The sequence below is a fragment of the Misgurnus anguillicaudatus genome, chromosome 2 (genome assembly GCF_027580225.2).
Source record: "Misgurnus anguillicaudatus chromosome 2, ASM2758022v2, whole genome shotgun sequence".
Classification (NCBI taxonomy): Eukaryota; Metazoa; Chordata; class Actinopteri; order Cypriniformes; family Cobitidae; genus Misgurnus; species Misgurnus anguillicaudatus.
The window spans coordinates 42,926,668-42,941,491 of record NC_073338.2 but is presented as its reverse complement, the minus strand read 5'-3'; the positions used below and the strand labels follow the sequence as shown (position 1 = coordinate 42,941,491).

The window sequence follows — 14,824 nt, the reverse complement described above, 5'->3', positions numbered from 1 at the left end:
AAACGAAATAAAATATCTTTTCCTTACCTGAGTTCTGTTAGACTGGAGACATTCTGGCAGATGGAGAGACTCCAAATAGACAAGCTTTTATTCAGAAAGTCAACCTTCAGTTCCAGCATTTTAAGTTTAGGCAGAGAATGGATGGCAGACGTGAAGGCATCCAAATCTGTCTTGTGAAATATTTGAAAAAGCTTTGCCCAGTCGATAGCCTCTGACCGTGGTAGAGTGAGACCAAGTGACCGTACCACATTGCTATAACAAAAACCTAAGCAGACACTAAAAAGAAAATTAAAACAAAGTTAATATCAGTTAGAGGAACAGAAACTATTTTGTTATTGTGAGTCTGTAAGCTAACAATATTCACGTTGTTTCTGATCCCATTTTTAAACCCTAGTTAGTGTGTAATGTTGCTATAATAGCATAAATAATACCTGTAAAATGATAAAGCTCAAAGTTGACTGCCAGGCGATATATTTTCTTTTACAGAATTCCCCTTTTAAAGCCTACAGCGAACGGCCGGTTTGGATTACAGCCCTCTACTTCCTGCTTTAATGACGTCACTAGAACAGTTTTTTTAACTAACCTCTGCCCACAGGAATCACAACACACTAAACAAACTACACAATCAGAACTCGTTATGTATTTCTAAAGGAGGGACGACCAAGAAAGACATCAGCCCGTTTTAAGGACAGGGAAAACAGCGCTACACAGATAAGTCAATTGTGTGAAAAATACAGCGTTTTTTTTACATGTGAAACATAAACACATGTTATATTGCGCACTGTAAACAATCAAAGTTTCAAAAACAAAGAAAGAACGAGACCTTTAAAGTCCTTAGTTAGCACACATTTCACATTTCAAAGTAATATTTTTATTGAAAGTTTGCTCAAAATAAAACATTTTTGCCTTTGGGAGGAAACTGGAGCACGCAGAGTAAACCCATGCTGACATATGGAGAACATGCAAAATCCAAACAAAAAGGCCACCTGACCTTGCCGGGGCTCAAACCAGGGACCCTTATTCTTGCTGTGAGGCAACAGTGCTACCCACTGATTCAATTTTCTCTGGCAAACATGAGAAAAGTCTATTTAAGAAGTCCTTCCAGAACTGATTGTATTGAAAGAAAAGTTTTTGATTAAAGATTATAAGGTCACAGGATTTAATCATGTATAAAGCTCACAGAAAAGTAATTTGTAAAATATTATCACATTATTCCAGGCAATATAAAAGTTTTTTATTTCTATTTCATTGTGACTTTAAGCAGCTATGCCTGTTCTTTATACATCTCACCTGGACACATCATCACTGACTGACAGTTCTAATGAATAGACAGAACAATGTTCATCTGCAGGACCGTCACATTCAGGGATAACATTAACCCTGCAAATCACAGCACAGAAAAATTAATTATGAACAATTAATAATGCACACTAAAGAATTATAGTGCATGTGGTGCCAAGTACATAAAATATTTATTTTGGGTAAGTGATATTATAAATACATTACCTTTGGGTCTTTCCTCCTGTAACAGCACACATCAGATCAACAAGATCAGAGTCTGTTAGGTTTCCTACTTTCAAGCTTCAAAATTAAATCCAGAGCATTACTGTACAGACTAATTTATCATCCATGTAAACATTGTATTTTTATTTAGAATTGCATTTGTTAATCAAATAAAAAAAATTATGGCTTGGTATTGACCCTGCCCTTAAGGTTAAACATAAAAATTAGGTCATATGATGCTATTATAATGTTTTCCTTTTTCTTTAGTGTTATGTAGCTGTGTGTGCATGTAAAGGACCTGCAAAGTACCACTACAAGCTTGAGGTATTCAGCCAATCACAACGCACTGGCTCAGCTGACCAATTAGAGCAAACTGTGCTTTTCAGAAAGATTTTTTGTATGAGACAAATTGTGTTTTATATCTTATATCATGTTAACACACTGTATTAAACCAGATACACAAAATAAAGTTCCAGTAACCATCATATGACCCCTTTGAATGCAACCCCCTATGTATCCACTAAGGAACTGTTTAATTACTTACCTTAACCTTTCAAACTTGTGGACTACAGGCAGAATTATAGACAACTTGTCAGGTGTTAACTCACAATAAGAACCAAGATTGAGTGATCTGACGCTGTGGCAGCACTGAGCGCAGTACATCAAAGCCCAACAGTCTGTTCTTCGTAAGATTGTGCTACGTATATGAATCTTATTCCAGGTCTGCATAGCTTCTTCTGCAAAGCTCTTTTCATGCAGTTCATAAAGATAGTTAAACACAAATGGATCTAAGAAACATGGTCTATTACAAATCTTATTTATAAACCATTGTTTCAGATCGGCCTCTACATTTTGATGAACAAACAGACCATGCTTTATAAGTGTGCATTGCAAGTCCTTATTTAATAGACCAAAAGCAAACTTCACCACATCTGAAAAACGTGGTGGCTGATAAAAAGATTCACGTAGTGTGTGTCTAATGGTACATAGCTTGGTAAGATTCATCATGGCCTGGTCTTTATCCAGACAGACATAGTACAGAGCAGTGAAGAACTCCTGAAAGCTGAGATGCATGAAGCTGAACATTGTCTCCTGCTGAATTCTTCTTTTAAAGAGGAACTTGCACAGAAATGGACAGCATGCAGGATCTTGCACAGTTTCATTTATAATTTTCTCATCAAACAGAACTTGTTGTTCCTGCATCCCTCTCTCTGCCAGTTGACCCAGACACCTCAGCAGGTTTGGCACAGATTGATTCAAACCCTGACTGTGATGCTTCAGTAAAGTGAACACAAAGTCAACATATATAGATGTGGTTGTTTCCAGACCGCTTGTTATATCTGCACCATCATTGAATCTTTCTCTGATAACTGTGCAGATGATCCAGCAGATAACAGGAATGGAGCAGGCAGTCAACAGGGTTTCATTGTCCTTCACAAACATATAAGCGTTCCTGAAGAGTTTCTCATCCTGAAAGAACTTCTGGAAATACTCCTCCACCCCCCTTTCAGAGAAGCCCATAATCTCGGTAAAACGCTGAGTTTTCTTGAGAAGTTTGCTTAAAGTGTCTGTAGCTGTTGATCTGCTGGTGACCAAGAGGAAGGAGTTCACCTGGAGATGTCCTCTCAGCAGGGCACAGAGTGTGAGCACAGGTGTGCATCTCTGGTCTGGATCTGTGGGTGATGTCATGTAATAAACGTCCTGTGGGAGTCTGAGTTCATCAAACCCATCAATAATGAAGAGCACTCTCTCTGATGACCACTGGAGCATCTGTGAGATCTCATCTGAAGTTAAACCACAACTCCAGCTCAAGAGCTCCAACAAACTCTTTTTACCTGGGATGCAGTTAATTTCTTTACACTTCAAGTGAAACACAACATCAAATTGATCTTTGTAGAGGTTACCAGATGCCCAGTCCATCATGATCTTCTGCACAACAAAAGATTTTCCATTCCCAGAGTTTCCCTGCAGTATGACAGCTCTAGGAGTGATCCCATGGTCATCTGTGTGAAACAGAGAGTTCAGGACAGATTCATGACTGCTCCTGGAGCTGAAGACCTGCTGAAAATTTTCTCCTTTTGAGGAGATCTCCTCTTCTCTTTCTTTTTGATCTCTATGTCTTTGAATGATCAGAGGTTCAGTGTAGCGCTCACACAGCAGCACATTTTCTCCAGGCAGTGAGTTATACTCGGTAACATGCTGGTACTCACTGCAAATCCGCTGTTTATACTGACCAATCACTGAGTTTGCTGCAGAAATAAAATATTTAATGTTTAAAATAAAAAGTATTTTGGAAAATATATTTATGCTTCTACAGGATATAGACATTTTAAGAATACTATAAATAATGATAAAAAAAGTTATCAGTACACAATGCAATATTAACTTCTTAACTATTTTAAATCACTTCAGTAAGTTAGTCAAACAATCAAACTCATTCACCTGATGGTGGTGTTTTGTCACTGTCAGGGTGATATCCACTGATACCTGCAGAAAAAGAAACACTTGGTTGACAGACTGATAGAAGATATTTCATATACATTGTGTATACTGTATAAATGGGTATTTTAAACTATAGCAATAAGTAAGGCTAAAAACATGCAGCATTAACACAACACAGATTTTTCTTACCAGAAGCATTATGTGTTATGGGAACATTGCCGGTTATTGTGCAATTATTAAAGAAAGGTGCTGTAATATTGCTTCTATTCTGAGCCACAGCACTGACATTTGTCTGTGGATGAGTTCTGTAAATGTCCTTATTACAGTCAAACTCTAAACGAACAATGAAATGTAGGTATTATGAATTTAACGTAATATGATACAATACAATATAAAAATATAACATAAAAGGGTTTATAATATGCATCATGTTATATACTAACCCATTGTTGTATTGTGCAGTTGCTATAAGATCCCAAGTTTGATGTACGAACACAACAGTCCTGTTTCGGAAAGAAAAACGCTATGGAGTTACAAAAGAACTGTAAATATTACAATATAATGAAAGATAATAAACCTCCTCAGTAAAATCAAACTCTGACTCCAAAGACAAACAAGTCTTTAGTCCAACCTGAAAAACAGCAATCTCAATCTCATTTTTAAACTTTGCTCTAACTTTACATTTTACAGTTTATAACTACTGTACATTGCTGACTATAGAGGTAAACACCGAAGGCAACTGGTAAGAATTTAAGATGATTATATCTATAAGTTTTATCACTTCTAAATCACTCATATTTAAAGAAATAATACCAGTTTTTTAATTTGTTCACATACATTTTTAAAAATATAGACAGACCGAAAGTGCTTTTTTCTGCCACTGATATAAAAATGTCTAAAACTTATATATATATATAAAACATTTAGATCCACACATGTGTATTCATATACCAGCTGAGAAACTATAAAGAGAAAGTTAAGCTGAAACCACCCATTGTGACGCCACCCACCCGGAAGACATTTTGTTTAGTATAAGTATTATCTTCCACATACGTCATCTGCAACTGATCTTCATTCATTCATCTGGTCCTTTAAAAGAAACTCCCCAAACCAGCTGAAGCTATGGCACTGGCAAGACTTTTTTTGTTTGCAGCATTTTGACCTCGCACACAATAACATTATTACTCCGGACTACTCGCTCAAACTTCCATCAATATTACTTCACACAAGGTCAAAGTCCTGCAAACTAAGTGCCGTTCCACCATACAATATAGTTCTCATTTTTTATCCGCTTAAAAACTTGCAATGTTTTATTTTGTGCCACCAAACTTTCTCGTTTAACTACTCATATAACAATGCCTGTACACCTAAATGCACAATAAGATTAAGACACCAAATATTTTAAGTTTTTGTCTACTGAAAAATGACAGCATTTACATAAATAAATCACGAGTCATGTTTCAAAGTTTTTAAAATATAATGCATGTAAGAAATACATACAGACATCACATTTCCACTTAACCTTTTCCTGAAAGCATAATTTCCAATGACACCTTACTTTTGGAATGAACCAATACCTTTGTTGAACGTTTCTGCCAGTCAGTCATGGAGTTAGGGGAGAGCCTATAGTTTTTCTAACCGGACATTGGCTTTAGTAGTGACATAAGAGTAGTTACATAATAGTAAGAACTTTGGACTCTCTGTTCACATGGGCGGGGTACTTTTTACTGTGTGTGGTTCTACTTTCAAACCTATGTATTAATTAAGTTATTACCACAGCCAGTAATAAATGATTGCAAAGGTAATCATGCAGTGTAAGAAAAGAGTTGATACCTTTATAGTCTTACAAAAACAAACAGAGAACAACCGTAATGCTGTTTTTGCCCAGGATGGAATTAAGTTTGACACTCCTGCTGTAGGTCGTCTGCTTGCACAAACAAACTATCAGGTGGGGGAAGTCTCCTTTCACAAGAACTGCAATGTTTTTTAAAATGAAACAAAGAAAACAAGAATACAAAGACACACATACCTAAGATTCCAGCATAAGTATGTTTTCACATGAACTGTATTTGTTTTTTCTCATCACAGATCAACATTAAAAAAAATTGTTATTTTTAGCAAACCACTATTGTGGTGATCAACATTTGCTTTAGTTCAGCTATTGATTCATGTATTTTAATGTTGGGTGTTCTTTGGCTGTTACAAAATTGTGTTAAAAAAACTTTTATATTATTATATTATCATATTATTTTGATGATTGTCACTATTGTTGAGGTTTATGATGAGTGTTGGATATCTAAGTGTGTACAAATAAATTACTTACAAATGATTAAATAAATGGTTACAGTGTTAGTAAAGCAAACACTGATCACCACAATTGTGATTTCATACACTTATGTATTTTGACAATTGTCTCGTTTGTATTTATTTTGATTTCTCCAAAGTAATTTTAGGAGAAACATCTGTGACTTACGTTGATACTTAAATGAACAAAACAAAAAACTTCACCTTATCTCCTGAGCTATGAAAGAGAAAACTCTAGGCAAAAACATTTTCTCTGGGTGTGTCCAAAGATGATATGAATGCAGTAGATCACCTGTACCTCCGCCCTTACATAATCTGCAAAGCCACATGCAATGTAAAGAAATTTTCTTAAGCTTTCCAACATAATCACGAGCAGTACAGATGTTGACCTCACCTAATATGAGAAGGCAGTAATACAGATATAAAAACAATTAAGTCAGTCAGAGAAAGTAAACAAAGAAAAGTTGTTCATGTTTGCATATGAAATCTGTAAAAGTGAAAATACAACAAAAAATACGACAATAAGACAATTTAATGTTTGTGTATAAATGAAGGAATAAAATTACTATTCTCTTGTATCACTCACTTTAAAATACAGAAACAAAAAATTAAATAGCTCTAAGTTAGCCGTGGATTGGAATAATGGGTGTGTGTTTGAGAGGTAGATAAGTGGGAGAGGCTTTTTATCTAAAGCAACTAACAAATGAAAGAACATTTAATATTTTGTCAGTAAACCAACAAGTGGAGTCTACAGGGTTATGGCAACAAAAAAGTTTATTGTTCCAGGTAGACCTAAAGTCTATAAATATAGATTGGGTAAGTGTTAATATTTTGACATTATTATTTTTATTCAAAAACAGCGAGATTGTGTAAACTTACTGGTGAAGAGTTAAACAGATTTCATAGACCCAGAGCATTATTAACAGGATTAAGTTTAGTGTTGTAAAATAGAGTTCACAGTAAAGTGGTCAAAATGTCAAATATATCTGAGAGAGTGCAGTCAAAAAGTTTTTGTGAATAGACACAGCTCTTTTATTGTAAATGTTTAATTGAAATGCCTTCAGTTAGCAAAAAGAAAATACTGAACCAATATTAAAAATAGTTGATTCGTCGAAAGTGTCCTGCTGTAGTGCATGCAGCAAAAAATTTTTTTAAATCAATGCAAAAGTGTTATTGTGGCAATGCAATTGATACTGACATATCAATATTTTTTGACATGGACTCAGTGGGTGCTTGCTTTCAGGGTTGACTCTACTTTTATTTAATTCAAAGCTTCAGTTAAGCTTTTAAAACCTATGTGCAGACATTCAAAGCTCCTAATATGTTTTAGTAATATGAACATAAAATGTAAAAGTGTTGGTCAGGGGCGGAGTGGGACCAAAATATCTACCGGGACATTTCGTAGACCACCAGCCCTCCATGGTAGAAAAAAAAAGAAGGAAATGACTGCACAACATGAAATACCAAGTGTTATAATAATTATTATTTTTAAAAGATCTTTAAGTCAACAACAGTCCCTAGTTTTACGTAAGCTAAAGTTTAATTTGGTTGCCAAGCAGTTGCTTATAAAATGATTAAGCCTATTAGGAGAGAGGGATGTTTAATGTAACAAAATGTCAGTCATCGTGTGATAACGAAAATATAACGAGGCCTAGAGTACTATTCGGACGGGATTAGTTTTACATAGGGAGGTGGGGTAAAGCAAGTTTTTATCAGAGGTTCTCTGTGATTTTAGTCCAGTCCGAATGCTCCATGTCAGTAATCATTACGGACAATGTCAGTAAAGATTACGGCGTCTTTTACCTTCTGTAAAAAGGTCCGGAGAAATTACCTCAGGTAATACTAATCCAGTGCGAATCGACCAGCTGTAAATATACACGTAAATCACGTCATTTCCTTTTAATTTGCGGGTTTCTTTTAAATATAAAAGCGCTTAAAGAGGCATTTACTTGCGTTCTAGACGGAGAAACAAGTCAGTGGCAGGTCAGTTTCTGAATAAAACACGACACAAACTTAAAAAAAAAGTCAAATTCACTTCTCAGATGCGCGGAACTGTTTACGAAACTGACGTTCTCCCCAAACTGAAATTTAACACAGTGTTTCGCGTTTTCTTTGTCTGTGTCATGTTGTTTGCACATCTGATATCTGGAAGCAATGTAAAGTGCACGTGAAGACGAGAGGTGACGCGCTGCGCCAACGAGTTACCCCTCCCACTTCTGAATGTTTTACAGAGATTTCTAATCCCGTCCGAATTGACCATTTATATTACCCGACGTCCTGTGGTAAAATTACATTACGCCATCTTCCCCTGTAAAACTAATCCCGTCCGAATAGGGCTCTAGACTACTTGTTCTGAGCATGTTGTCAGTGAACAGGCTGTATGCTGGCTAAGTTGCAGACACTCTGTAACAAAAACGTTTTCACGAAAACCTAGGTTATGGCAAAAATTCTTCGTACAAGAAGGCCATTCTCAAATAACAAATCTATGAAACCACATTATATGTGTACTCCATCAACCTGTACAAAATCATACTGACTGCACGGATGTACACTTACTGACAACAATACGGAAGCAATACAAATGAAAAACAAAAATAGAAATCATGGTTTTTTAAAATGCTTTTCAAATGTTGTAATTCTTAACTAAGTGCAACTCCAGCTACAGATAAACTAAAACAAGATAATATCAAAACAAAACATACTGTGACATCTCTTCACAAATCTTGTCATTGCAACCGCCAATAAACACTTATAAACACACAATAAAGACTTTAAAATGATGTGATAAAGCACACGTAGTTAACCAACTAAGACTATAACACTAGTAAGTAAAACAGGGCTAAATGCAAAAACAAGTCTTACCTTTTGTAGTCGTGCAGTTTTCATTCCACAAGTGGCCATATTCAAAAATGCGCGCAAATAATACAATTCACTTCGACTTCGCTACAATTTCCCAGTGAAAGAGAACATGTATATTTATTCACAGAGAACAAATCATATTACTTCTGGAATAATGTATGCAATATGCATTGCGCGAGTGTGGGGGGAGAACCGAGTCTGTTTGAATTTTAAAACAAAAAAGGAATTTACTTGCGAAAATAAAGATTACAACAGCAGCGGTCATCATGAGACCTCCTGCAGGGAAAGGTTTGGGAACCCCACTGTTCAACTTCAAGCTGCGCTGCAGGAACGACAGGCTGATTACATTAAAGTACCGCGAGGGTGAGTCGAGAGATCATCGGAAGAGTTTGCTTTCGAACCGCTCTCGCGGCACGTTGATGTCATCATCCGCTTGTTGGTTCCTATGTAATAGCATAAAGTCGAACACACGTGTAAATTATCCCTATTAGTGATGTACCAATGTTCAGATATGTTCTACTAAAAATATTTAAAATTATATTTAATGAGCATCATTATAGCCTGTTGATTTCTGGAGTTTTGTCTTCTCTGTGGGTGAACGAGGATAAGCTTTTTTATTGGTTGTTGCGTTAAAATGTACCCAGATACAACAGTGCTATTTTCTGATTGGCTATCGTGTAGCCTCTTTCTTTCTTTTTGATTGGCTGTTAAGCTGCACTCTCGACTGGAACTCCGCTCAGGGGAGACGGCTTCTTGATAGAGCGATGCGGCCAGATACATTTTGGGCGCTGTGGCATATTACATATGATTAATAGTTTTTCTGCGTGAGACCGGCCCTCAAAACACTACCGGCCCACCGGGAAAAGTCCCGACTCTCCCGATTGCCACTCCGCTACTGGTGTTGGTTAAAGAGCGCCAATTATCCAATTCACGATTTTACATTTCTTTGGTGTGTAAGTGTTAGTACATGTTATCGATATGAAATGTATGCAAAAGGTACAAATCCCAAAGTAAACATTAACAATGACGTGAGTTATCGTCTCAAACGTAAATCTCTTTTCTTGGACTACAACAAACACACGTATTGTAAGCAAGAGTTTACTTCCTCTGCCTGTTAACGTGGACACGACGGCAGGCGCGGAGCTATGGGCGGGCCTGGGCCCGCCCAGATTGACAGCTGGCCCGCCCAATCAGAAATGTAAAAAATACTGCTCTGTATAGTTAGACATGTTTACTACTTTATGTGGTGTAATTTATCTATTGCATGTTATGTTAAAAACAGTTAAATTATAAGTAAGCCTGATAACTATTTAAAAACTATTAAAGCAGTTGAATGTTGCGTTATAATGAAATATTCCCGAGCAGCTTTCAGCCATGATCACTTTGAGAACTTTTTTTGCAAGCAAGTAGAAAACGTATTTTGAATAACAACACGTTATAAATATGTGCTGCGCGCTTTCCTCTCAATAACATTAAAAAATAGAAAGAAAACATCTGATCATAGTGATGTTGTTTGATATAGCGATATAGCAGCACTATAAGTCATGCCACGTTTATTGCTACACTTTATACAATATAGCCTATTGCTTTTAAGCAACAAATAGCCTATCATAACAACCTATAAGCCTACTGTGTAATTGAGACATTAATTTAAGAAATGCATTAAAGCAGAAAGACGTAGGCTGCGGAAATATAGTGGGTTCACTTCAATCCACACCACAGACGTTCTTGGTTTGCTTCTTATTTATTAAATCGAGGCAATTGTTTGATCAAAGATTGATTAATATTAAGATACAATTTATACAAAACGAAATTCACTTTAAAGAAAGTCTTTCTACAAAACAAACCTCGCAAAATCGCTTGCCCGACGTCCATTACGGGCTATGGCTAATTCCTGTCGGGCTAAAAAAAAATGATGCGCCTTGGTCGTCGGGCGGAGGAAAAAATATTGTAATGTGTTTGCATTCTCTCAGATTTAGTGAGGTAATTATGTTGTATGTAATTCGGCGTCATCTTGTTAGCCATTACTATCCTTACTAACAAGTGAAACTGTCAGGAAATGAAGTGAAAGCATTAAATCCATTATTCATTTCGTTCACGTCTGATATGCGCGCTCCTCGGCTCCGCTCTTCACGAGTAGGCTTGCTCTTGTGCTCATCAAAAAGTATATTAAATGTTTATTTATTTGTCATTTCGTTTAACCCCAGAGTCTAACATTATTCTAGCAATTCCCTTTTTCTTTCTTTATTTAGTAAGTTAACTTAAATATGTGAGAACGAAAATATATTTTTAGTGATTTGCATGAAGAGAATATGATGTTAGAAGCTTCATTTTAAGCATTTAGTAGCCGTATTTAAAAAGTATAAGGTTTTTTGGGATTTATTTATATTTCCTGTCACTGTGTGCAGGTTCTTTTTTGTAGGCTATGAGAGCCCAATATTTTTTTTACCAAAAAGGCTTAATAAATGTCACGTTGCATTACAATTAAAGTATCAATAATGTCAAAAATGTGACGTGCAGTTCGGGTGTGTGTGTATGCTGTTTAAATTAGTGTTCTGAAGTTTTGACGAATTTTATAGACTTGTTATAGTTTCTTATTCAAAAGTGACACCCATAGATTCAGGCCCACCCGGACTTAATCCATGCCCACCCATATGTCACGTTCTGCATCCGCCACTGCACGACGGTCATTATCATAATTCCCCCGCTTCAGAAATACAGCCTGTAAGTAGTCTATGTTTTCATATCTAAATAATTTAATACTGACTAAATCATGATTTAGACACGAGTTTTGAGCAGTGCAGAATAGCGCTTGTTGTTTGTCGTTTCTATGATAACAAATGAAAAATGGTTTTAGTGTTTTAGTATCCTTACCAATCTGTTATATCCTGCTCAAGCCACGCTGACAAGTTGATTGATTAGTTTGGTCATCTGCATTTTCTGGATCAGATTCGGCTTGTATTGATAAGGTAGTAAAGACGATATTAACTCCTGTCAGTATTGCATTGGAAGCTAATCTTACAAACTTGGTAAGGAGCGTCACATTTTCGGCTGATGTCAGAAGTATTCAGGCCAATCACAACATTCTGGTTAGCTGGCCAATCCGAAGACATATCGCTTTTCAGAACAATAAGTTTTGCACAAAATCAATGCACTTCAGAGAGGCAGGGCTTATCGTGTGTAGAAAATAAAGTGTTTTTTAAACCATAAACCACGCAAACACATTGTATTATACCAAATACACAAAATAACGTTGTTTTTAGCAATGTAATAGGTTCTCTTTAAACACGGATTACAAAACTGTATGTTAATCTAACCCTGGTAGCAAGCAACCACTGAATCAATGTTAAAAACTGTTGATGCTTCTTGTTGTAATTTCATTGACTCGATATCACTTTTGCACCTGCTATTGATATTGAAATTTAATCAAACAATAAATAAATAAACCAATGGCAATGGCACTGAATCAATGTTAGACTGTGAAGCTGATTCAGCATCATGCTTTAGTTTCAGCTCTTGAAACTTAATTTTAATTAGGTTAATTCTTTCTTTTTCAGGAACATTTAAACAATGGACAGAAGTAGGAGGAGCAGGAGGATGTAAAGTTCCACATCATACATCATACATAATTTTGACTCTTGACCCTTGATTTTCATTAGGTTAATTCTTTCTTTTTCAGATCAGAGTGGAATACTACTATTAGAAGGAGCAGGAGGAAGTAGAGGAGTAACAGGAGGAAGTAGAGGAGTAACAGGAGGAAGTAGAGGGGGAACAGGAGGAAGTAGAGGCGTAACAGGAGGAAGTAGAGGCGTAACAGGAGGAAGTAGAGGCGTAACAGGAGGAAGTGGAGGAGAAGCAGGGAGAAGTAGAGGAGGACCAGGAATTGGTGGTGGAGGAGGTAAAGCTGGATCAACATCATGCTTTAGTTGTGGTTCTTGACCCTTGATTTTCAATAGGTAAAGTGTTTCTTTTTCAGACCAATATGGAGTACGGCTACCAGAAGGAGCAGGAGGAAGTAGAGGAGGAGGAGGAGGAGAAAGTAAAGGAGGACCAGTAGAAACTAGAGGAGGAGGTGAAGTTGTTTCACCATCATGCATTAACTAGTGTTTAAAAATACAACCTTATTGTAAAGTCTAATATAGTCAAGGAAATTGTTGCTGCTGTTAATTAATATTGTTGATGGCTTTCATGAGCGCTGTATCCACATCTTTGGTTTTGGCAATGTAATCCTGGCCAAAAAGAAACTGTTGCTATAGCTATCCAATCAGTAAAACATGTGAAGTGTACAGTAAATACTCGTATGCACAGGCTGGTAAAACTACACCCAACCCTTTGACATTAATGTGAGGAAGTGTCATTTTATGAAGCGGGAATCTTTCATAGCTGTGGTGTTGTCGTTTGTTAGATTCTGCAGATCAACAAATCGAAAAGCTCCTGGATTATTAATATCCTGTTTTATTTTGTGACTTTATCACCAAAACAACAAACAGTACAAAACATTTTATCCATATTATGTGTATTATATTAACAGTCAAATGTAGGGCTATATTTTTTTTACATACAGTGCTTGCGTAGAATCATTATTTTTAGACGTGTGCTAGTATGGGGAGTATGGCGTATTGAAAGTTATATTGTGAAAACTGTTACAAGAGTATACGTTTGTAAAGTAAAGATATTGTAAAAAAAAGAATGATATAAATAAACATGGATGTTAGCAAAACACTGCACTATTTTCACTGTATTTGAAAACCAGACCTATTCAGGAAAAGAAAGAAGGAAGAAACAACAATGAAATACCTTTTGGGTTTTAAATCTGCATTGTAATACATGTTATTTATTTCCAGGGGCCAGGTTTGTGGATGAGAAATATGCACAGCTTGTTGCAAGGGTGACATCAGTGATGGCATTGGCAGATTATTTGAAAAGTAACAACATGATACATGAAGAAACTTACTCAGAGATCAGGGCAGAAAGGACCAACCAAGAGAAAATGAGGAAGCTTTATGAAGCACTGAACTCTGGAGGAGACAATGTTAAAAATGCCTTTTATAATGCACTACGCAAACATGAACCATACCTCCTCGAAGACCTGGGTGAGACAATCTACAACGACACTTTCCACAACTAACAAGAATGAACAATGAACTTTTAACTAACTTACAAAAATGTATCAATGCTATAATAAAGCATACACTCTAAAAACAAACTTTGCTAAATAGCACTAAAAGTGGTTCTTGGCTCGTATTCATAGAGGAACCATTTAAGTGCCATATAGCACCAATGAAGTACCTCTGTTGCACCGGTGTAGAATCATATTGTGCTATGTAAAACCATATGTGGTGCTATATGAACCCCGTATGGTTCTTAATTGGTGCTTCATGGGTGCTATATAGCACTAAAGATTGTTCCTCTATGATTACGGGCCAGGTGCTTTTGGTGCTGTTTGGCACCGTTTGTTTTTAGAGTGATGCTCGGAGTTATTAACTAATACTAAAGGAATCTACAGCCGGTAGCCTATTAATGAATTGTGCTTATAATCTTAATCATGCAGTTGTAGGGTTAAAAATGTGTGGTTAATATTAGGTGGAGGGCTGAACCTGACCTGACCCATTAATCCTCAGTGCCTGCCAAATGTAAGTACACCCTGATTTGTATGTAATACAAATGTCATATGCTTGCACACTGATTCAAAACAAACAGTTAAACATTACAGACT

At 36.3% G+C, this 14,824-nt stretch overlaps 2 protein-coding genes across 9 annotated transcripts in view; one reads left to right on the top strand and one right to left on the bottom strand.

Annotated features, from left to right (window-relative positions):
- LOC129442972 (NACHT, LRR and PYD domains-containing protein 1 homolog) overlaps positions 1-14,824 on the bottom strand; it is a 29,429-nt gene that overhangs the window by 3,143 nt on the left and 11,462 nt on the right. For 4 of the 7 annotated variants that reach the window (XM_073855852.1, XM_073855849.1, XM_073855861.1 and 1 more), the window contains exons 4-8: positions 3,946-3,990; positions 2,048-3,752; positions 1,507-1,581; positions 1,291-1,380; positions 28-276 (exon numbers count right to left, since the gene is read on the bottom strand). In XM_073855852.1, coding sequence (XP_073711953.1) covers positions 28-276; positions 1,291-1,380; positions 1,507-1,581; positions 2,048-3,752; positions 3,946-3,990 — 2,164 coding nt within the window. Of the gene's footprint in view, positions 1-27; positions 277-1,290; positions 1,381-1,506; positions 1,582-2,047; positions 3,753-3,945; positions 3,991-4,134; positions 4,279-4,388; positions 4,449-5,445; positions 5,613-14,824 lie in introns of those variants that run through there. The other 3 variants (XM_073855858.1, XM_073855865.1, XM_073855866.1) reach the window with 3 other exon arrangements.
- LOC129442985 (uncharacterized) lies at positions 6,763-14,751 on the top strand. 2 transcript variants are annotated; one of them, XM_073855969.1, is made up of 6 exons: positions 6,763-7,065; positions 12,666-12,707; positions 12,788-13,006; positions 13,085-13,180; positions 13,953-14,201; positions 14,692-14,751. In XM_073855969.1, the coding sequence occupies exons 1-6, from the start codon at positions 7,008-7,010 to the stop codon at positions 14,712-14,714; spliced, it is 687 nt and encodes a 228-aa protein (XP_073712070.1). In that variant the 5' UTR covers positions 6,763-7,007; the 3' UTR covers positions 14,715-14,751. The 2 variants fall into 2 exon arrangements, with proteins under 2 accessions (XP_073712070.1, XP_073712067.1); XM_073855966.1 differs by lacking the exon at positions 14,692-14,751 and having other exon boundaries at positions 6,776-7,065; positions 13,953-14,464.

Excerpts from the sequence above, each read along its gene's own strand:
- LOC129442985 (XM_073855966.1), top strand. The coding sequence starts at position 7,008 with ATGGCAACAAAAAAGTTTATTGTTCCAGGTAGACCTAAAGTCTATAAA. Across the intron at positions 7,066-12,665 it reads AGTCTATAAATATAGATTGG|GAACATTTAAACAATGGACA; the intron begins GTAAGTGTTAAT and ends TTTCTTTTTCAG. Across the intron at positions 13,007-13,084 it reads AGGAATTGGTGGTGGAGGAG|ACCAATATGGAGTACGGCTA; the intron begins GTAAAGCTGGAT and ends TTTCTTTTTCAG.